The sequence below is a fragment of the Gambusia affinis genome, linkage group LG20 (assembly GCF_019740435.1).
Source record: "Gambusia affinis linkage group LG20, SWU_Gaff_1.0, whole genome shotgun sequence".
NCBI classification, from domain to species: domain Eukaryota; kingdom Metazoa; phylum Chordata; class Actinopteri; order Cyprinodontiformes; family Poeciliidae; genus Gambusia; species Gambusia affinis.
The window spans coordinates 11,204,992-11,226,610 of NC_057887.1; the positions used below are offsets into that span (position 1 = coordinate 11,204,992).

The 21,619-nt window shown below is 37.6% G+C and overlaps 2 protein-coding genes and 1 long non-coding RNA gene across 3 annotated transcripts; all 3 read right to left on the bottom strand.

Annotated features, from left to right (window-relative positions):
- Positions 1-170: 170 nt before the first annotated feature.
- On the bottom strand, positions 171-1,658 carry LOC122823088. The gene is made up of 2 exons (XR_006369278.1): positions 1,553-1,658; positions 171-1,380 (listed from the first exon to the last, which is right to left on the bottom strand). It is a non-coding gene; the product is annotated as an uncharacterized LOC122823088 (long non-coding RNA).
- On the bottom strand, positions 1,659-16,616 carry plekhm1 (pleckstrin homology domain containing, family M (with RUN domain) member 1). Its single transcript, XM_044103139.1, has 11 exons — positions 16,541-16,616; positions 16,372-16,446; positions 15,524-15,612; positions 10,072-10,313; positions 9,283-9,939; positions 7,273-7,765; positions 5,792-5,930; positions 3,179-4,156; positions 2,787-2,932; positions 2,008-2,201; positions 1,659-1,842 (listed from the first exon to the last, which is right to left on the bottom strand). The coding sequence occupies exons 3-11, from the start codon at positions 15,575-15,577 to the stop codon at positions 1,659-1,661; spliced, it is 3,087 nt and encodes a 1,028-aa protein (XP_043959074.1). The 5' UTR covers positions 15,578-15,612; positions 16,372-16,446; positions 16,541-16,616.
- Positions 16,617-19,462: 2,846 nt separating this feature from the next.
- On the bottom strand, positions 19,463-20,406 carry LOC122823089 (interferon a3-like). Its single transcript, XM_044102340.1, has 5 exons — positions 20,281-20,406; positions 20,104-20,190; positions 19,855-20,004; positions 19,645-19,731; positions 19,463-19,561 (listed from the first exon to the last, which is right to left on the bottom strand). Exons 1-5 carry the CDS (start codon positions 20,404-20,406, stop codon positions 19,463-19,465), a joined length of 549 nt encoding a protein of 182 aa, XP_043958275.1.
- Positions 20,407-21,619: the final 1,213 nt, after the last annotated feature.

The window sequence follows — 21,619 nt, forward strand, 5'->3', positions numbered from 1 at the left end:
ACTGAGATTGCATTTCATTTGTTAATGCAAATTGTTTTTACCAATAATTTAAATCATCACATTTAAAATATTAACATTTAATCGGCACCTTCAGATCTCCATAGGAATAGACACGCCATTGTTATAGCGACTCAAATTAATGAGCCCATAATAAACACAAGCTTTCCCAATTTCTCATTGCAATAGACTTTTATTTCAGTATGGTCATTTATACATCACACGAGATAAAATAAGTACAATCTGTCAAAAACAGTAGTGCTGTATTTTCCATGCTCCTCGTAAATGCAATACGTTATGCATATATCAAAATTATTTTTTTGTTCTTGGCAATTTTGAGTCATTTACTGGTATTTCAGCACACTAAAGACATTGAAAGAAAGTAGCAAAAATTGAGAATATACAAAAAAAATCAAAACAAAAAAAAAAGTTTGCGCAGTAAGAGAACTAAAGATATTGCAGCTACATTCTGGAGGAATATCCAACTTTGATAAAGTGCAAGTATGCTAAATATCGTAAATCAAAATCAACTCAAGATCTTCTGCATATTTATTTACGGTACTTTATTTAATCTAATCCAGAGTCCAAGCACCAAATCAAACAATTCATAAATTTAAGTAAAGTATGATAAAGAAGAGTTATGTGTCCTAAATTAAAGAGATTTAGCTAAATGATTTTCATTACAATAAATTTAATGGTTACTGTTCAACACAAACAGCTTTGTTCTGCATTTTGGCCCTGCGATGGCTTTAAATCAACAGGAAATGATTGAGTTATTAGAGTGGCAAGCTTGAAAATAAACACAAGGCACAACTAAGATCATTAGCTCATTTCAAGTCCAGCTTTTTAATGGTTTCAAATATTTCATCCTCACTACTGAGCATCATATCAGGACAAACACTGAACGGAGATTAGCATGTCAAATAACAGTTAAGAGAAGTGAATTTGACTCAGTGAAGGTGTACAAGTGAGTTGAATATTCTTTGTGGCAGGTGCCGTCACCTCTGTCCTGCATTTTTCTTGATGCCGTGGCTGAATCAGTGTTTGTAGAAGTAACAAATTCACTGGTCATTATTATTTGGTTGCATCCATTCTGTATGTTGGCCTCTAAATAGTGCAAAGTTTTAGTCACTGTAACGTGGCGACCCCTTCATCGCATCTCTTGTCAGTGTTTAGTCAGTTGGGAAAGGCTCATTGTTCTAGTAATTGCACTTTAGGTTACTTCTTATAAAAGATCAACTTCTCTTTTTCGTTAGCAATTAAATAGTTCAGTGGGAGTCCTGTAGATCTCTCTCCAGGTATTTCTTCATTCGCTGACAGCGAGGACAAGAGTTCTTTTCAGTCTTGCAGAAAAGGTGAAACACTGCTTTACAATCTTTACATCTGCACCAAAAAAAAGAAAAGCATTGAAAACAATTTGAGTTAAGAAGGGCATTTACACTCCCTGAGGAAAACAGGTGAGCTTGAACTGAAAACCTGAAATCATGCAACCTTCAATTTAACTCAGAGAACAGATAAGGTAGGGAGAAAGTGGTGGAGAAGTCTAATGATATACCTGGTGGTGCTGTTGAACTGGAAGGGGAACAGGATGTCATTAGAGTGGCATATCTGACAAATGAAACCTCGCTGTGTGCACAGGTCGCTCAGATTCGATTAGAGGCTCACCAGAGGTCAGGAACCCAACTCCATCTGCATCTGACTTTCAGCAAAAGCCCAGGTCTGCTGGGGCTACAGATGGGTGGAGAAACATTAAAAGATAAAGAAATAACATAAAACAATACCTGTCTTAAATCCTGAACACTGTACAGGTGCCTTGACTCCAACAGATAAGTTCGCTGTCCCATTCTGGAAACAAGACGAAGATGAAGTAAACATTAAAATAAAATGCAAAATGAAATAATCATATGTCTGAATTAACCTCAAGTTACATTTTACTGGACTGAAAACCATCAAATAAATGCCAAAATCAGGTCAGAGTGAAAGTAGGCCCTGATCAAGTCGCAAACTCACCTGGCATGGAGTTTCTTGCAGGCTCCGCTGCGGCAGGTCAGCAGGTAGTCGCCCAGCAGGCGCAGCCTCTCTCGCAGGCTGTGGGCCTGAGCCATGGATTCTGCATGGCTCATCAGATCAGGATTCAGCAGCTCCAGGTTCATCAGAGGCTCCCTCTCTATCTGAGCCAACAGACGCAGAGCGTTCTTTGACACCTGAACAGAGAAAAACCCATAAATAACACATTCTAAGGAAGGAACAGATTTTATACATCACGGCAGGCCATGCAGCTTAGCACAAAAAAATTCTAAATTATTGACTTCTCCACTACAGAGACATTTAAAGTTATGCCTGACTCTTAACGTTTCTAATTGACATTTTTATTTAAAATTTTATTTTAACGTTTTCCATCTCTTCCTTTTCAACGCAGTTCAGGCTGATAGCTAACAATAGTTCTATCCAATAGAAATATGTATAAAAAAAGGAAAGAAAAGCTTAAAGCAGAAGTCCTTTGGAGAAGTAACAAATCAGTCCCCCACCCAAAAAAACGACCACAGTAGCCGATGACCATTTGACACAAAAATGTGTAAAAAAAAACAAACAATAAAAAAAACCCCCACCAAGTTAAGTCAGATAACGTGAGACAATTCATTGTTGTTTTTTTTCATTCTTTTTTACGACTTATAAAATCTAACAATTCAATTTACAAACAAATGCTTAATTTAATGAAAGTCACATTTGCCAGATTTCTGATGGGGCCATTTCCTGTATAAAAAGTGATCTGAATAACTTTCTTGTACCTCTCTTTGGGTGAGATCCCAGTTGTGCACCATGCGCGACGGGATGATGGTGGTGTCCCCCTTGTGGCAGGCCTCACAGTAGTACTGGCCTGAAAACTCACACAGCCGGGCTCTTCCTCGGGACGGGCCAATCTGCTGATGGCAGCCTGTGAATGATGCAGTCACAACACGTTCAATTGATTAACATTCTCCAATCAAACACACAAGGGATCATCAATAATGCTCAGTAGTTTACATTTGTTTTTGTTAAACACAGAGCCTAGTTCACATCACATTGGATCATGTCAAATCTTTTACTACTTAGGAAAACAAAATGTAAGACTTTTTCCTTGTAGGCAGCTGAGAAACAATCCGCAGCAGCATGAGCAAAACATGCAAACGTAAAAACAAACCTGAGCATTTAAAGCTCTGAGCGTCCAGTCCCTTTTCTGATGGAACTGTGTAGAGGTGTGCCAGAAGTGGTCCATTTTCTTTCAGTCTATGTTGCACCAGTCTATGCAGATTACCATTCACTCCAGTGCTCCAGACTGGAGGAGGTTCCTCAGAAATTACATCCTCTCCGCTCTCCAAATACGAGTCCAAAGCTCCACGGATCAAAACCCTCCAGGACCGAGCCTCCTCGGGATTCTCTGCTCTGAATCTTAGCGTCTCTCTCACTGTAAGGACTTTAAAAAAGGCTGGTCCTCCCAAGGAGACATCTGGAACAACATCCCTGATTTCAGCAATGGGATGGTTTAGCCACAACACCTTCCTTTCCTCCTGTACCCGAAAGCCTTTCAGGGCCTCCAGAGAAAGGGAAACAACCAGAGGTGCCCAAGTTCTGGCTTCAGAATCTTTGGAGAGATACAGAACAGCTTCTTTGAGAGCATCCCTTTCCAAGACAGTAGTTCGAGACCAGTCAAACTCCTGGACAGGAGGAACCGTCTCGCTCGAGTCAGAGGACGACAAGCGTCGCTCGGGGCTCGAGAGAGCAGAGGAAGCAGATGAAACTGAACGCTCATCCGCTCCATTTTCCGCTCCATTTCCCTGCAACACTTCCCAGTGCTCATCGTCGTGTGGCGTTGGTCGGCATTTGTTTACAGCCTCAAATATACGGTCCACCCAATCCTCTGCTTCATCCTGATTGGCTGCTCGGAGGTAAAGCCGTTTCCCCGGAAAGGCCAATTCGAATCGGCCCTCCGACGATGTGATACGAATGTCTTCGCATCGCAGGAGGGAGCAGTTGTCGAAACATTCGCGATCTTCCGCATTCAGGTACATCCGGAACTCAAAGGGTGAGAGTTCGCAGTAGTAGTCGCGCCATATTCCCATTCCGCCTCGTCGCTCCAAGTGGCCGAGCTTCAGCAGGCCTCGAAAGGGGTTGGAAAGCCCTACGACAAAAAAACAGAAAGAAGAGAGGCTCAACACTTACTCCTGAAACCACTGTATAAAAAAATAAAAACATGTACCTTTTTTCTTGATGCCTGACATTAAATCGGACAATTTTTGTTCTTGTTTTAGATTTAGTTTGAATTGCCGAAAGTATTTCTACTTGCCAAATCCCTGAATAATGAGAATCTACTACAGAATTACTTTCTCCAAATCAGATCTCCCAAACATTAAAATTACTGTCCTTAAAGAATTCTGGAAAGCCTAAATGGTCTCATGGCTTTGTAAGTCTCCTATAGCTTCACATTTGACTTTAAATCGTAGTCAAACACACTGTTTCCACGTATGACATCATGAGAAAGTCCAAAAGTATCAACAACTTTTGGTCAACCTTGAAAGCAATTTCCAGATTCCTGAAAGTCTCAGGTTCACCTGTTCAATCACATGCAAACATAAACACCGTGGGAATGACCAGCCATCTAACTGATCAAGAAGTAGGTGGGTTCTGTTTCCTTGAAAGTTTTTAAGTGTGTGCATCAACCCAAGAGCAAAAAAAACAAAAATCTTGAATATATGCTGGGTGAAGTAAATCAGGAGGGGTTGTCATCAGTAAACAAAATCCTGCACATGTCCTGTAATCTGATGAAAGTAAAACGGAACTTTTTCACCATAATAATAGTTGTTGGTATATTTGGAGGAAAAAGACAGAAGTACAGGGATGATGGTATTATGTTGTTGGGGTGTTATGTTACAGAAGGGACTGGTGGACCTCACTAAAAAGATGACAGAGCAGTAAGAACATTTTGTGGAAATTTCTAGACATCAGCCACCTCTGTTAACCTCACTGAAAATGACTGGAAAAGGCCAACTAATTCCTGGGATTTCATTTTTTCAACTGAATGTGCAGCCGACTAACACAGGTGACGTCTCGCAACAAAAACTTTCATCAAATTGTATTGCAATGTGCTCACTCCTGTAATTACGAAGCAAAGGTTGATTTATGGTACAAGGCCAGATGGAATTTACATTGGACTATTTTAGTTCAGGGTTTGGCTCCAATGTCATTCCACAGATTCCATTGCTGTCGGCTTTCTTCACCCTTTTGTTGGAGTGACAAAAAATACAACAGCTCCATCCACATGTATTAGTACAATTGGTAAAGATGTGTTAAAAATGTATCTCTCTTTTCTTATAATTAAATAATTTAATACTGATTAAAAAATAGAAAAAAAATCTAAACTTTAATATATGTACATTTACTTAGCTATGTGTCAGTGCCATAATTACAAACACCCCTAACAATTTCCAAAAGACAAAAGCAACTGAAGTTTGTTATATAACAATAAATACTTTTGACAATGAAGTTTTTTTTAATCTTTCAATTATAGTTGATGACATCCCGTTTTTCTTAGCCACACTTAATTTGGAAAAGTCATGAACATGGCATTTGAGCCAGGTAGGTGTGACTTAAAACACAGGTAGGTGTGTGTTGATCAGAAAGTGGCTAAGATTAAACAGATCCTTAAGTAAGCTTGCTAAACTGGACTGTTTTGGTAAAAAAAAATGGGTCCTGAATGTAGATGTACTGATATGTTTGTGACCTTTGGGGTTTCAGTTACTAAAACTGTGGAAAATACCTATTTGTCTGCGATGGACGACACTGGGAGGAGACTGGGAAGCCTTCAGGTCAGCTGTGGGAGACACCTCCTCATTATCGGGCACCTCTGCCAAATCAGGCTTGTAAATGTCATCCTCAGAAATCCAAGAACGCGAGTGCTGCAAAACAAAAATATTTTTATTCTGAGTTATAAAACTGTATAAAACTGCAATGTCCCCACAGCTATTTGAAAAAGAACCATCCACTCAGCATCATGTGAAGAAAACATCAGGACAGACATTTGAGCAAACCGCTGCGAAATTTGTTCCCGTTAAATCATGTGTCTGAGGTTTGTTTATGAAACTTTGACAAAGTGCATGCATATTTGTCAGCCCTGTCTAACTTTGGCAGAACTGCCAAGGTGAAGCAACAAAAGCACAACTTCTCTGTTTTGGGGAAAACGTTACAGCACGTCCTGCAGTCGTCTCTGTTTGGAGAGAGATAACATGAAATAAAGGGTTTAGACTTTTACAGCAGTTATTCTAGAGTGCAACAGAGTAAGTTTCTGTCCTGCCACAGAAGCAGTTTCATTTCTGATCAGCACGGTGATAGCATGCCGACTGAGACTTTCATGGTTTTATCAGCAACAGGAAGGTTTTTAGGGAGATTTTGTTTTGTCCAACAGACTAAGACTAGTGAGACTATTCAAAATCTTCTGGAGGCAGAACCAACATTTTCCATGTTTTTTCAGGAGCTATTTTGATTTTTTTCACCATGACACACTGACGTTCCATAAATTACAGTCAAACATCCTGTTTGCCATTTCCTCATAAACCAACAGTGAGCAAAGCTTATTTTCAATAAGTTTTAATTCATTAAAGCTACGATACTTGAATATGGATCCATCTGAATTGATAGTTCGTAACATGAAACAACTTTGGCACCTAACTTTTTCATTTCCAAAGAGACTATCCTTTTCTTCCTGATTCAAATGACCTGCTAGAATTTCTTATATAGGCAAAAATAAACAGCTTAATTTTTGTTTTTTTTTGTTTTTAAAGTACCGTACTAAGCGCATTAATCCTAGCCTCTGAAAATAGCGATGCCTTTCTCACATTTTGAACTGTTGGTTCATATAAAACCACCTGCAGCTACCGAGAAAAAAACATGATTATTAAGCTTATTCGCTTTATTCCCTTTAAAATAAAATAATCAATTATTAATCATGATAATGTCCAATGCTACATATGCCTGTCAAAATTATGTTTGTGGCACTGCTTTCATCTTGTGAAATAATTATGTTAAAATATGTTTATTGTGAAAAGCAACTCAAAATAACAATAGATGCATGTATGTATATATATATATATATATATATATATATATATATATATATATAAAACACACGATTTAGCTGGAACAAATGTTATGTGCATATTTTAAAGAGAGACTTGATATTTGTAGCTTTACTTTATCTGTGATTCTCATGTGAGATTATTTTTTGTTTTTTTAGTTTCTTACTGAGAATGAATCTGTAGACAGTTTCCTGCTGATGATGCTTGTTGAGCGTTGTGAGCCTTTGCTTGTTTGTGACTCAAAGCTTCTCTTCTCTGAAGCACCTGTTTCCTTCATTTCCTGAACTGGCTCTGCGCTCTTCGGAACAACAGCCACATGTTCTTCTTCCACAGGCTCAGAAGGTTTGACAACAGAGATCACAGCTGTGTCAGAGCATAATTCAGAAGAGGAACTACCGCACATTTCATGTGCTGCTTGGACATCAAGTTGTTCATCACAGGATGGGATCTGGTCAGAGGGTGGAGGTGGCTCTGGGTCAGGATTTTGGAGTTGTTCTTCGGGGTCTTGTGCCGACATATCCTGACCCTGGTTCTCGCTGTCTGAGCCGCTGAATGTTGTGCTCTCCGAGAAAAGTTCGCCTCCTGTGCTGGAGACGAATGAGTCTTCACGCATCGAGTCCTGACTGCACTGTCCACTCTCTCGGAAATCAGACTGCACACTGAAAAAATACACAAGTCAGGGCAGATTCAGTTAACATTTAGGATATAATTATATATGTATACTGTCAATGCTGTCACAAGTTTGAATATATGGAATGACAGAATATATATGGAATGACTAGCCTGGGAGTAGTGAATAAAAGTCAATCTGACACAATAAAGTAAGTGTGTTGATTTTGATAGAAATTAGGACAGGCTCTGTCATTGGAAAATAGTATATTATACAAAACTTAACCAAAAATTAGTGTAGGTTTCAAAAATATTTCATTTCATACTTAAATAATATGTTTTTTATTTGTTTAGAATTTGAGTTTTCATGTATACAAAACTGCTAAATTATGTTGTGATATTTTGAATTGAAGTGCAATAAAGTTTTTCAGAAAATAACTGCAGTGTTGTAAGTCAACATGACTCTTTAAAGTTAATGAAGACAATCCAAACTTTCCTATAACATTGTATGTAAATGAATTTTTACGTACCGGTAGATTCAGTCCTCTATGTACCCAAACCAGGTTTTACAGAAAATTTTAAACATCTATTTGTAATACTGTGGTTGAACCGATTCAATTTTTTGTGGACAGACAAGCTTGAAGTCATCAATGTTTGCGTGTATTTTTTAGGGAACCCTTCATGCATGTTGTATTAAATTCCAGTATTTATCATCTCTCTTTATTAGATTGAGGAAGTTGCATATACAAATAATTATTGTTGAATATTCAGCCAATCCAAAAAAAGAGGTTGGATAAGTTCCACCTCACCCGCAAGATTTCCTCTACTCAGCTTCCACATCTCAATAAAGTTCCGTAACATTTGGCTTGGTAGTTTTGTTGCTTAAAATATCACTTAAAAGTTGCAATCACCAACCATGACAAAAAACAGAAGTATTCATGTCTGCTCTAACATTTAACCTGATGTTTGAGTTGATGGCTTATTAAGGAAAATGTTTAGTACCTTTAAATAAGTATGTAAACAGGCTCTTTTAGCTCCATTTTACATGTGATGGTTGGTTGATTTCCTTTGCTGCCATCACAGTGAGTCCAAGTCCAGTTGGGATTCTGAATTTGACAATATGTGGAGCTGAGTGAAGTGATCTGTGTTCAAGATCTTACAGTTTTCCAATAGAGTGGTCCATAAATTGTCAACTAGACATGTGGAGAGCTGGAACACTTCTAACAAATGTAATGGAATCAAAGAGTATTAATTTAATGTTGTGCCACTTTACACAATCAGGCTACTGCACTATTATTAGTTTCACCCCTTAGAGTCTAGTTGATTGTATAATCGTGTTAAAGGTGGGCTTTTTTTAATAGTCTCACATCATTGCAGAAGAATAACTTCTTTGAACAGAGTTGTATAAACACTACAAATGTTTGATTGATTTAGATAATTGCTGCTCCTTTTAGTTTTGCCATTCCAAAAAATGTTATCAAAATAGGTAAAACTTCCACTCTTCCAGTTAAATGCCTCCCTAAACCTCATTCTTCCACGTAACCAAGGAATAGCAAACCAAACATACTCTTTCTGGTGCCTTTTGGTGTAGTTTCTGACAATAATGGGGGCGTCCAGGTCGCCTGAAGACCACTGCTCTCCGTTCAGGCTGCGGGGGTCCTGTCCCTGCAGGTAACTGTCGGAGCTCAAGCTGGAGGAGAGCTGGGAGGACCCCGTGGTGTCCAGACTCAAATTAGATGAGTACAGCACCGCCTTTTCTCCTTGTAAAACCTCTCCGCCAGGAGGAGACATCGTGTTGACTCTCTGCACATCCATTGCATCTGATGAACTTGATGACTGAGACGCAGTGTCCCACGATTCCTTGCGGGGGGCCTTCGAGGCAAGTTGGCTTGCACCATTGAGCATGTCCGACTGGGACAGTGGGCAGAGTCCCGCCAGAACCAGAGGTGTGGTGGTCCATTCGTTAAGGACAGCGGACTTGTAGGACAGGTTGAATGTGAGTGAGGCCAGACCCTGGAGGTAGCTGAGCAGAACTTCTCGCTCCTCTGCATTCAGGAGCAAGGCACTGGGCTGATAGTGAGCATGCAGCTTGGAGTCCTCCCGAAACAGAGACGCGAGGTAGCACTCTAGAAGGCCGTGGTTCAGGGCCAGTCGCAGCCACGCTCTGCAGCGGCCCACCTCTGTGCCGAGGTAGCTGATCTTCTCCAGCTCCGTGATCACGTCACTGCAATTTTTATTTTTTATTTTTACAAACAGGTGTAAGAATTTTTCAGATAGCAACTTTTTTTCAATAAATTAATCTGTTTAGTGTTTTCACATTCAGTTGTGAATGATTTACTTCTCTATTTCTGCTTACCGGTGTGTGACCGTCTTGAGGAGGCTCCAGAAATAAGGCTGAGGGAGGACTCCTCGGTCACCCTTCCTATTCCGGCCTCCAGCTTCGGAGCGGATATACTTGCTCTTGATCCCATGAATGAAAATAGCCTCCAGAGCGGAGCAAAGGAGATTAGCATTCTCGTCTTCACTGGTGACCACGGCGTCTGATGTCACGTATCGTTTCTGGAGGGCTTTAAGAGACTGGGCCAACTTGTCTTTGATCTAGGTGAGAACATAGAACAGACAAAAACATCAACTTTTTCCCCCCCTGAGATAAAATCAAAATTATGCTGATGTGAGGCAGGTTGCTTTACATCCTTTGCACAGAACTGTACTCTGGATTAGAGTTTGTCAACAAAGTTGTACTCTTATAAAACCCAGGCCACAGGTTTTCTAATTCCATATCTCAGCTGACATAGACGGAAGGAGATCATAACATTATAAAATCTAAAGCAATGTTGCGCAACACTTTGTGGAAAAAGCGGATTCTTTTAAACAGCTTTGAAATCGGTGACAGCTTTTCACTCTGAGCACTGCAGAGGCTTCCTGCTGCTCCTAAAAGAACACTTAATTTATGTTTGTTATTTCGAAACATACATCTTGCAAAAGTATTCATACGGCTTGAACATTTTAGTCATTTAGCTGCAGGTATTTTATTGGGATTTAATGTGGTAGACCATCAGAAAGTAGATCAAAATGCTGGAAAAGAGGGAGAGAGTATACCTCTCTGATTAATACTCCATCAATTTAGCTGGATACTTTGAAGTCAGTGAGTCATACCAACATAATACATTACTCTTTTTCTCTGCTTCATAAAGAGGTAAACACAAAGAGTTTATAGAGAGTACCCTATGCTATTTTGATGAACCTAATAAAGAAAAGAAACTAAAACTGATGCATCTGCACACTGCAAAAGACACTAATGGACTGAAGCTGCTTTAAAGATAATATCACAGCTTTCCTCTTTAGCAGATCATTAACTTGTTTTTAATCCACACAGTGAAATATCTGCATACACTCCACTGCTACATATGACATGCAAGAGCAGAATCATAAAATGTTTACATTTATGTTGAAATAATATCATGGTACTGAAGCCGAATTACAGAAATACAATGGAGTTATTCCTGCATAAATAGCAAGTGCCCATCACAATAAATTCTGCTGAACAACATCTTTAACAAATGAGAACTGTCACATTTACTCAGTTCCCTTCTGACAACTAAAATAAACCCAAAGAAGGTTTTCTTTCTCACAAGAGAGGATCACCGTGACCCTGTTGGACAATCAAAACTTTATGCCCGGAAAACATGGAATTGGGAAGTTCAACACGGATTGCACAAGTAAAGAATATTTCTGACAAAAATGTGGCGCATTACAAAAGCATTAATCAAAAAAAAAAAAGGTCAAATATTTCCAAATCAATAAATATGCAGAACTTTGCCAAAAACAAACTTTTTAGAAAAATGCTGTTGAAGTGAATATGCTTCATGAAGCGCTGCGTATACAACAAAGTAGAAATAATACTAAAACCCAGCTTAACCACAAAGTTATGAATGCTTCCTGCTATCTCACACAAGCGTCACTTCGGATCTTCACAAAAAATAGTTACAGACAGCATGCCAATTTAAGGAACCTGTAAAGTAACAGTGAATAAATGACTTAAACTAAGAAGATCAGAGATTTCACTTATGTTGGACAGCTTTGGAAAAAAAAAAGAAAGCAAAAATTTTTTGTGAGCTATAGTTTCATATAACAAATGACAAAGTATAAAGTATATCTTTTAGTTGGGTTTCATAAGTACAGAAACCTCTGTTCTAGAAGCTCGAGGGTTCCACTGTATCAATAGAAATCAGAGACAGCTCTAATTTTGGGTTGTTTTTGAGAAATCCTTATTTTATTTCACCATAATACCTGTAATGCAAAGACAACGCATTCCTTCATTTATCACAAAAACAGCAAAAAATAATAAACTTTTGGTATGATCAGTTCTTACAGAGAAATCAAGATAACCTAGCAGTTGTATTAGGAAGTCAGATCGATGCATTTCTGCTTGAAAAATGCATAGCGGCTCAGTTAGATAAGCAGTTCTGTGAAAGCTATAAGCAGGAAGCACACGATGCTACTAGTGGATAAAAACTTAACTATCTGTATGTTATATTGGTCACACTGTAATGAGAATATGGGTTCATTCTAAGAATTATTGACTAATCAAAGACTGTTCTGACATCTCTTATGATGTACTTTTGCAGCATTCATTAGTTATCAACTTTGCACCCAGTAATGTTTGTTTAACAGTGTTTCTGCTGGTCTCAGATAACATTTGAACCTTTTAAAAATATTTATAGGGCAATCATGATTTAAAATTAAGACCAATAAGTGAATTCTCAAAAATAAGTGAATTGTATAACTTAATAACTTGTGTTGTATACAGTAGGGATGCTCCAATCAGGTTTTTGCTGCCGATTCCGATAACCCATGAGGCCGATCTCTGCCGATCGCCTGGATTGACTGTTTATTTTCCGCGTTAGTTATAAATGACACTATGTGATCTGGCAAAATTTTAAAAATGATCTGGTAACAAATTCACCTAATTAACGTAAACATACAACATACTTGCAGGTAAGATACAGCAGCTACTCAGTCAAAAGAACTGAAAAACCTGAAACCAATTAAACAACATTTAACAGTGAGATTCTCTGTACCCTAAATTATACGAGTCAAATAAGTCTCACAACACTGCCTACATCAAATAATGCCTAGTAAAAAAGGGAAACAATCATTCAAAGTCAAAAGCAGGTTGCATCAAAATAAACAATCCTAAGTTAGAAAATCAAAACTTCCTAAAACCACAGCTAGCTGATTAATGCTGGTTCTGATTGGCTGTTTCTGACTGAGCGGAGTAATTCTGCGGAACACAGGCGGAGGGAGAGATCGATTATTATTTACTTATTTTTTCACCTGCTAAATGGTCATTCTGGATGTCATTTTTTTCTGCCTTGAGCCTCGATCTGGCCTAAACTCTGTCAAGTGCTTGTTTATTAATTGTCATATTAGATTTGTTGGGTTGATGCATTTTGACGTGCTTCACCTCCGAGATAATTTTCTGTCGCAACACACAAACTTCCCCATTCAGTCTCAGAGCGTTATAGTTCCACACGACAGACAGAGACAGTGATCAGCGATCACCAATCATACACTTTTTCACGAATTCTGCAGATTCTGATTGGTGGTCGATGATCGGCACATCTCTAGTCAGGGATGAGAGTAGTTTTAAATTCTTGGGGGTACTATGACAAATGTGCAAATGTCATAATTGCACAACTGCTTCTTTGTGTGCTTTGGAGTTTCTGTGCTGATTAATTTTTTTTGCGAAGCGATAAAAGCTGGGTAGCTCTTGAACTGCTACAAAATGGAGCTGTATTTCCCTCAGCCCAATGTTGAGATCGAAAGATGGCAGGAGACCTAAATTCTGAACATCATGGCACGATGTGCATCCCAGTTTTCCATGTCTGGCATATAACCATTCATTTTAGTTTTTAAACTGGTTATATTGATCCTGTGTCCAGAGGGATAATCAGTAGGCCTGGCATCATGACCTGTTTGTTCCAAAGACCTTGCAGCTTCCACTTCATCTTCCTAACATGGTGCCTTCTCACCTCTGACTTTCATACTGATAGGAGAAACCACAGTGCACTGTTAAGATAAAAGCACACCTTCAAAAGTTGGGATATTTTTCCTCCAATAGGTTTCTGAGGAATCACCTCAAACCAGATGTTGGACTGGATTTTATTTAAATGTCATTTGTGAATGTTGGAGCCTCATTTTCAACAGTGGAGCTATAAAGATTGAAAAAGGTTATCATTTTGCAGAAAGTCTCATCAATCAATATTTCCACTAATTGAGAGACAAGAAAATTGTTTGATAGAGGAAAAGCCTCAGAATCTGAGCTCAAAGCGAGATGCCCAAACAATTTTATATATATATATATATATATATATATATATATATATATATATATATATATATATATATTAGACAATTAATTAAATTTCACATAATTATCGTGGTAGTCAGAGGAGAACGTGCTGATCTCAGCGTCCAGGCGCCGCTCAGTTTGTCACCTAGCGCCGAGATCAACTCCAAACCTCCGCGATCGACCTATTGCAACTCTGCTCTAACAAAGTACAAACAGTTCAGAAACAATATGAAATGGGTGTTGGAACTATTTATGCTTTATTTCTTTATCCATTTGAATTTAGTTTGTTTATTCTTAAATGTCTTTATTATTTACAGAGTTTATTTGCAGGTCAATAATTGTTGATTATTTTTTGCTTTATTATTTTTTCTTTTTTTTAAAGTAAGACAAGAAGAAATGTGGGTGTAAAGGACCAGAAGGCATTTGGGTTTGGGCCATATGGTTGTTACCAGAGCAAGAGGGGTAGCAGACAGAACAAAGGAAAGTTTGAACTCTGTAATTGCTTGCTGAAATGGGAAAATAAATCATCCAAAACAATCAACAAGTTTGGACATTGAACCTTCTTTTGTCTTCGTACAGAAACTTGCCCCCAGTGCCTTAGTATTGGCTTGATGGAAATTTTATTGGATGTTTGGCTTGACAAACTATTACCACTAAACTGCGGAAAGAGGCTACTTATTAAGTGATTAAATTGTGTATTAGATTGTTCTTGAAAAACTTATCAGTCACAACTGATTAGTGGGTGCATTCACAGCTGCACAGTGCACCTATGGATTTTTTACAGCAGACAGCCGCTCCCTGCTCTTGCAGGAACTGCATATCCCCGCTAAATCTTTTAGGGGTATGCAGTACCCAGCCGTACCAGCCTACTTTCACCCCTGCCTCTAGTATACAGCTAGATTTTGCAGACAATTTATTTAGTAGGTTTGTAAGAAAGGCTGAGCATCGGATGATAAATTTCTTCTGACAGGTTTGGTTGTTGCCCTGATTTAGGGGTGCACAATATCTTTGTCCTGAATTATTATAGTTTTATCAGAGTGTGAAAGCACCCATATTAATTCATCAGAGGAACATACTGAGTAAATGACTGTTGCCAGTACATTTCAATAGCAAACAAAAAAGAAAAAGCAAAGATATACCAACTTTAAAAGTAACAGATCAGTTGAAATACGAATTGAAAATCTGGACAGTTTAAGGTGTTCAATTGAGAAGTTTATATATGAGACTTTGCAAGACATTCAAGACATTCCAGTGATAACACAGCAAATAAGTCATACTGAGACAGAAGTCCTCGTAAGGCTTCCCGAATGTTCTCGAGCATAATTAGAGCAACAAAATTTACAAACGGTTTTCCTGAGTGTCACAATCACTTCACAAGAAGCAGCTTTAAAAGAAGTGAGAGAACATTGACATCAAGCCTTCAACCGGATATGAAAATATTTTTGATTTTTACCTGTTTGACATCTTTGGCCTCTGGTAGAGTTTCTGGCATCTGTGTGGCAAGCATGGCACGTCAAGGGAAGGTTTATTCTCACATGGCACCTTAAAACACACGAAAACCAAGTCTAAACACTCACTTACAGTAACTGTGGTTCACCAACTGTCTCAAGTACATCTGATATCCAAATTTACTAAAGAAGAAGAGCCGGTTTCTTTCTTTTAAATCACTTGTTCCTGGTAGAAGACTATATTTGTGTTTCCTTATCACGGGACTCTGCACTCTTACATTGCTGCAGTTTCATGGTCTTTGTGAGTAACCGCTTTGTAACTGTCATGTGAGGCACTGATTAATGACAGTGTCTTTCTGCAGGGAAGTAGCTACAGAAGCTTCAGAAATAACTTCCTCAATCAAATAATAAACTCTGTGAAATAAAATAAAAAATTGATTTAATACAGCAAAGCGAGTTAAATTTCCAGGCTGGATTAATTATCTGAGCTACATTGCAATCACAAAAAGGCGCAATTCCAATCAACTATAGTTTATTAATCCCAAAGGGCAACTAATGAGACAACAACAGAATAGGAAAGTGACCTAAAAGGTCTTGCATAGTTTTTCAAATAAATAATAGAAGCTTGTTTAAACTGGTTCCACATATCTGTGTTCAGCTATGTGACTTTATGCATATCAACAAAACAGAGAAAGTCGCTTACTAAACCTAGAGAACACTAAAATACTCTGTCTAGTCTGTGGCCAACATACTAAGGACGTTAGGCGATAAAAACATTGTCCTAGCTGTAACCTACAAGCGGCTTTAGAGCTGCAAACCAGCGTTAAATTAGCACATCGGTTGGCTAACTTACCGAAACAGTTTGGCTAACCTCTCTCCAGACTCCCCAAAACACGTCGGTATTCTTCGGGAACTTGATGTAAACTCACTCAAAGGACATCATTTTACTAAACGAATCTCAGTCCGTACAGTTGTTTTCCACAGTTTTCTGTCAAAGCACTGTAACGCAGAAAAACACACACCCGTAAACCTCTAACACAACCGACTCCTCCTCCTGTTGCAGTCTAACCGAAAACCGATGCATCATGGGAAGTCAAGCGATCTGTGATGCCTTCAATGAACTTCCTAAAAGGAGTAAACCTGAGTGCCGTGCACGAGAGAAACATTTACCTTTTAAAAACATTTTGAACATGTCTACTATCTTCTATGGTCAAATACACTAATATCTTTTTACGGAATTCTGTGGTGGAACTAGAATTTCATGTCTTTATTATGAAATTTATATTTATAGTAACATTTATATGTTACTATCAACCACGAGCTCATGGTTAGTTTAACAAACCTACAAAACATTCCTATCCTCCAAACTTGGCTGCTTAAATAAACTAAATAAGCTAAATAAAGGTTTAATTTTAAAATGCACGATGATATTGAACTATATTGGAAGCGACAAAGCAAAAAAAAAAAAGAGTTACTTTTTAAAGATAATAGAACCTTACGAGTGACACCTAAAAGACTCACCTGAGCTGCATTGTTTAAGGGGTCAAATGAATAATCTGGAGAATGTGGCAATTTCTTTTATATGCTTAATTGGCATAAATAATTACTATAACATTTGTTACTTTTTTGCCCTAGAAATTTCTTCTACTTTTATGAGATTCTGATTCTTTTGCAAGTGGGAAAAAATAATTATTACAAAAGTTTATTGTTATAATTTATTAAGTGCTTTCCATAACTTTTTCAAAGGGTTGAGGTCAATTTACTCTGATCCCCAGAACCAGAACCACATGCTCTCTCTCATTCTGGCTGTGTAAAGGCAGACATCTGGGGTTTTATCTTTATTCTTTTTCCTCTTACATTGCCACAGCAACCCAACGTTTATCTGAGTTCATGTTGCTGGTTTGTTGTTGTTTCTCCTCCTGATCCTGTAAAACATTTTGAGTTACCTTGCTGCAGAAAATGTGCTGTAGAAATAAATCTGCCTTGCCTTAGGTCAGGCCAATAGGCTTTGCCGAAAAATGCATCCCTCTGCTAACATGGAGAAATAGAGTTAAGAGTGAAATAACTTTTTGTTCTATTTACTGCTGGTATAACTTTTATATCAATAGAATAATATTTGGGGGAAATATAGGGCCTGCATATATTGGCAAAGTAATAATTTGCTATGCCAAAAAATGCATTTAAGAAATGAAGAGTTAAGAGGGATTTCACCTTTTCTACGTAACTTGTTCTCTGAGCTACTGCTGTATAAGCTCTGTGACAGGCAAAAACTCATTTTGTTGTACTCACGCTCGACAACCTAAATTTATCTAGCATTAATAATAAATTAAGTCATCATTGCTTTTTATCAAGTATAAATATCTGTCATATACTAAATAACATACTGATTAGATAAACACAAGATGTTAGTCAAATTAATGAACGTACGCTTATTAAATAATAATTAGGTATAATGATGATAGATTAATTAATTTATTGTTAATTAGATAGGCGTTAATTATATAATAACTACAAGAGATTATCTATAAATTTGACTGTGGCATATTACTATTTGCTAAATAAGAACCCCAAAATGTTGAAAGTTATTTTTAAACTATTTCCAAAGTTAGGTTTTGAAGCTTGGTTGCAGGTTTGGCTTTAGCAGTATAAGTATGAATTATAAAGAGGAACCATTAATGTCATATAAACCAAAACGAAGTTGACAACAAGTGTCTTGGGATTAGCATGATCAACTCATTTGACTTTGGCCTTAGAGATATCAATAAAGTAGAATAAGAACTTAAATTGTTCAAATTGGAACTTTCTACAATTATAAGTCTAATAATATTACTAACTTTTACAAAAATGACACATTCATTCATAATAAAATTTATGTAAAATTATCATCAGCCCTCCTGGATGATCAAAACAACAGTGAATCAACATTTTAGTCACACACATTTTAGTCACAGTACATTGTTCTGGTGCAATGTACCCAAATTTGTCAGAATTTTGCCGTCACGTTTGCAAGCAAATATGATCGATTAACATCAAAACAATGTCAAACATTTGCTTTTCCAAATTCCTTCTCCTCGCGCAACGTAATCAGGCTTATAAATGCGGGCTCATCCCTTTCGGATTCGTAACACGAGCTTCCGGTGTTAACCCAAATTGTGTGCCACGTGCTTTAAATATCCACGAATTATCTGTGATCGATCAAAATTAAGAGAACATAAATATTCTTTAAATAAAGTAATTAACAATTGAGTGTGGTGACGTCGTTGCCGAAATTTCTAAGTCAGACACTCACTTAAACTAAACAAAGACCTGAATATCTAACACCAACAAACGATAACAAAGTCGCAGGGTATTGACAACATGATATCAATAAAGCTCAATAAGCGCACACTTCACTGTATTTAATCTCTATATAAATTATAACAAGGTATTATTTTTCTTACCACTTCACATTATGTAATAGTTTGTCTAAAAAAAACCCTAACATCATGCGTTTAAGTTTGGAGTTGTAATACAAACGATGTGGAAAGCTGTGTCAGTATGGATTTTGCAAGTCACTGCACATTCCGAAAAGGTTTCGTGGTAAAAGATTTACAAAGTCGCTTTTAAGCTGAGAAAACATTTCCTTGATTAGGAGATCATTTTATTTTTTTTAATTTGTTTTAACAGTGTATTATGATTATTTTTAAATGATTTACAATGATTTGAAAACAAATGGAAATACATAAAATGCCAACATAGATAATAAATAAATAAATAAATAAATAAATAAATAAAAGTTATTATGAAAGGTAATAATGCAAAGTAATCAAAAGATGGGAGAGATAAAATAAAAATAGAGAAATTTCACAAATAATAAAAAATATCAGTGTCTTCACAGTCATAAAACACACAATAATTTTGAAATAAATAAATAAATTAATTATGCGACATGTATGTTCAATATTTTAGTTGGAGGGGAGCAGAGAGGAAACCAGGTGGTCTGCTTTCATTAGACAGACTTTGACTTCCCTCCTGATCAGCTCCCAGGCGTCAGCACTGTGGCCCTGAAGACACAACAATGTTATGATTACATTATGCAGTTTTGAAACATGACATGCTTAGTAGCAGACAGAGAATGTCAACTGACCATTTTCGCCAGGATTTCATTGGATAATCTCTTGAAATACAAGTGCAGCTTGGTGTTCCTCTTCCTCATGTGGCTATGGCCTTTAATCTGAAATAATTAGAGAGAAAAAAAAAATCCAGGTTTAAACATTATGTTTTCTAAATTTGCTGTGAGATGTGTTTATATTAAATTGTTATGAAACGTATCCAGTCAGAGTCGAGGTGAACTTACACAGGAGTGAAGCTCATCAGCCTGTTTGTTGACAACATTGAGAAAGTTCTCCACTGTGACCTCCTGCCATGATGAAGAGCTTTGATCTTCCTCAAACAGGGCAGAAACCTCCTTCAGGATGTGAACTGCGAAGGAAAGTTTACCTTCAGCCTGGAACAAGAGGAAGAATAGGAAAACTATGAGATGACTCAAAGAATCATTGCTGGCTCATCTACAATAGATCATAAGCAGCAGCTGTAGAGGACTTACTGATGCTTTGGATGCCTGACTGTACAGATGATCAGGGAAGGCCACAGTGTTCTCTTCATCCTCAGTGCTGTTCGTAATGTTATTCGCCTGCAGCACAAACAGACGCACACGTCACACATTAAATACATTTTTACACATTAGATGAACTACAAAAAGCCTTAAAATCTGGTCTCTTACCATCATATCCAGCAGATTCAAAGAGTTTCCGCTGTACTGTCTGAATTTATGCTCCATCCACCTGCAGCTCAGCGCGGAGGAGAACAGACCGAGAAACACACAAGCGAAGAAAATCCTGTTCAGCATCTTGACTTTGTCTTTTAATTAAACAATAAATCTTCTTTGTATGCGAACTCTGATGTCTCCTGGTGTTGTTGTGTGGACGCAGAGCCGCAGCGCAGCTTTTAAGCCAAGCCAGCCAGATTTCACTTTCCAGATTCACGTTGGGAAAAGCCGGCGAAGGAGAACGGCTTTCATGGAGGTAGAAAACGAACAATTGTTTACCTGTGGTGTAAATCCGTGTGAACGAGTGAAATAATCTTGCCAAACAGGCTGTGGTCTGAAACAGTTGAAACATTTCAGATCACAAAAGCTGGAGTGAACATTTCAAAACAAGATGAACGTGGCGACTTTAATTGAAATACATTTATAGGCATGTTTATACGTCAATTAGCCTGATAATAAACCCAACTTTGTTCTTGGATTTATTCAATATCCATTAGAAACAACTATTTAGATACTAATTTCTAAGGTACGGAATGAAGTTTCCTAAGATAAAAGTTACATGATCCAAACTCGGGGTCAGGTAAGAAACAGAGACAGACAGCGGTGTGAAGTAACGAGCTAGTACGTTTAATACGTTTCGAACCCGTATTTTGTTCAGGTGCTGCAGGACATTTGGTACCGTGTCAGATCCTGACCACCTCATTAGCACAGGCAGTGAAATTGTCTGAACTTTCTTTCATTGTGTCTGTATGTTTTTTTTTCTTTTTCAGTAGAAATATTTTAAAAATAGTTTTTTTGTTTTCTTTGTTGTTGACTCTTCGTTTTTACATCTAAAAAAAAAAATCTTTATCTACCTCACCCTGGAGAAAATGACGTTAGATAAGTAAATGTGTAAAAACACGATAAGTGTCAATTTCAAACATGAACTGAATTGTTCTAAATAAATAAAACCCATTTTTAGAGCTGCCTTGGATTAGTAATAATTGGAAAGTTGGTCAACATATTTGATTTGTATTTGCTTGATGATTTTGATGATGACGTTTGAGAAAATGTGACGTTCTGTATATTGCTTGTTGCCTAATTTATTACTGCACTATGTTTTTATGATGTAACACACTTTGAACTGCCTTGTTGCTGAAATGTGCTGTGCAAATAAACTTGACATGAGTTAGATAACTGATTTCGACATGAATGACAACACAACTAGAAGGTGTCTCGGAGTTGTTTGAATTGCATCATTCCTCAATGTGAATGAACTGATAGCAGCGAAACAGGGAAAGTTGGAGAGAAACTG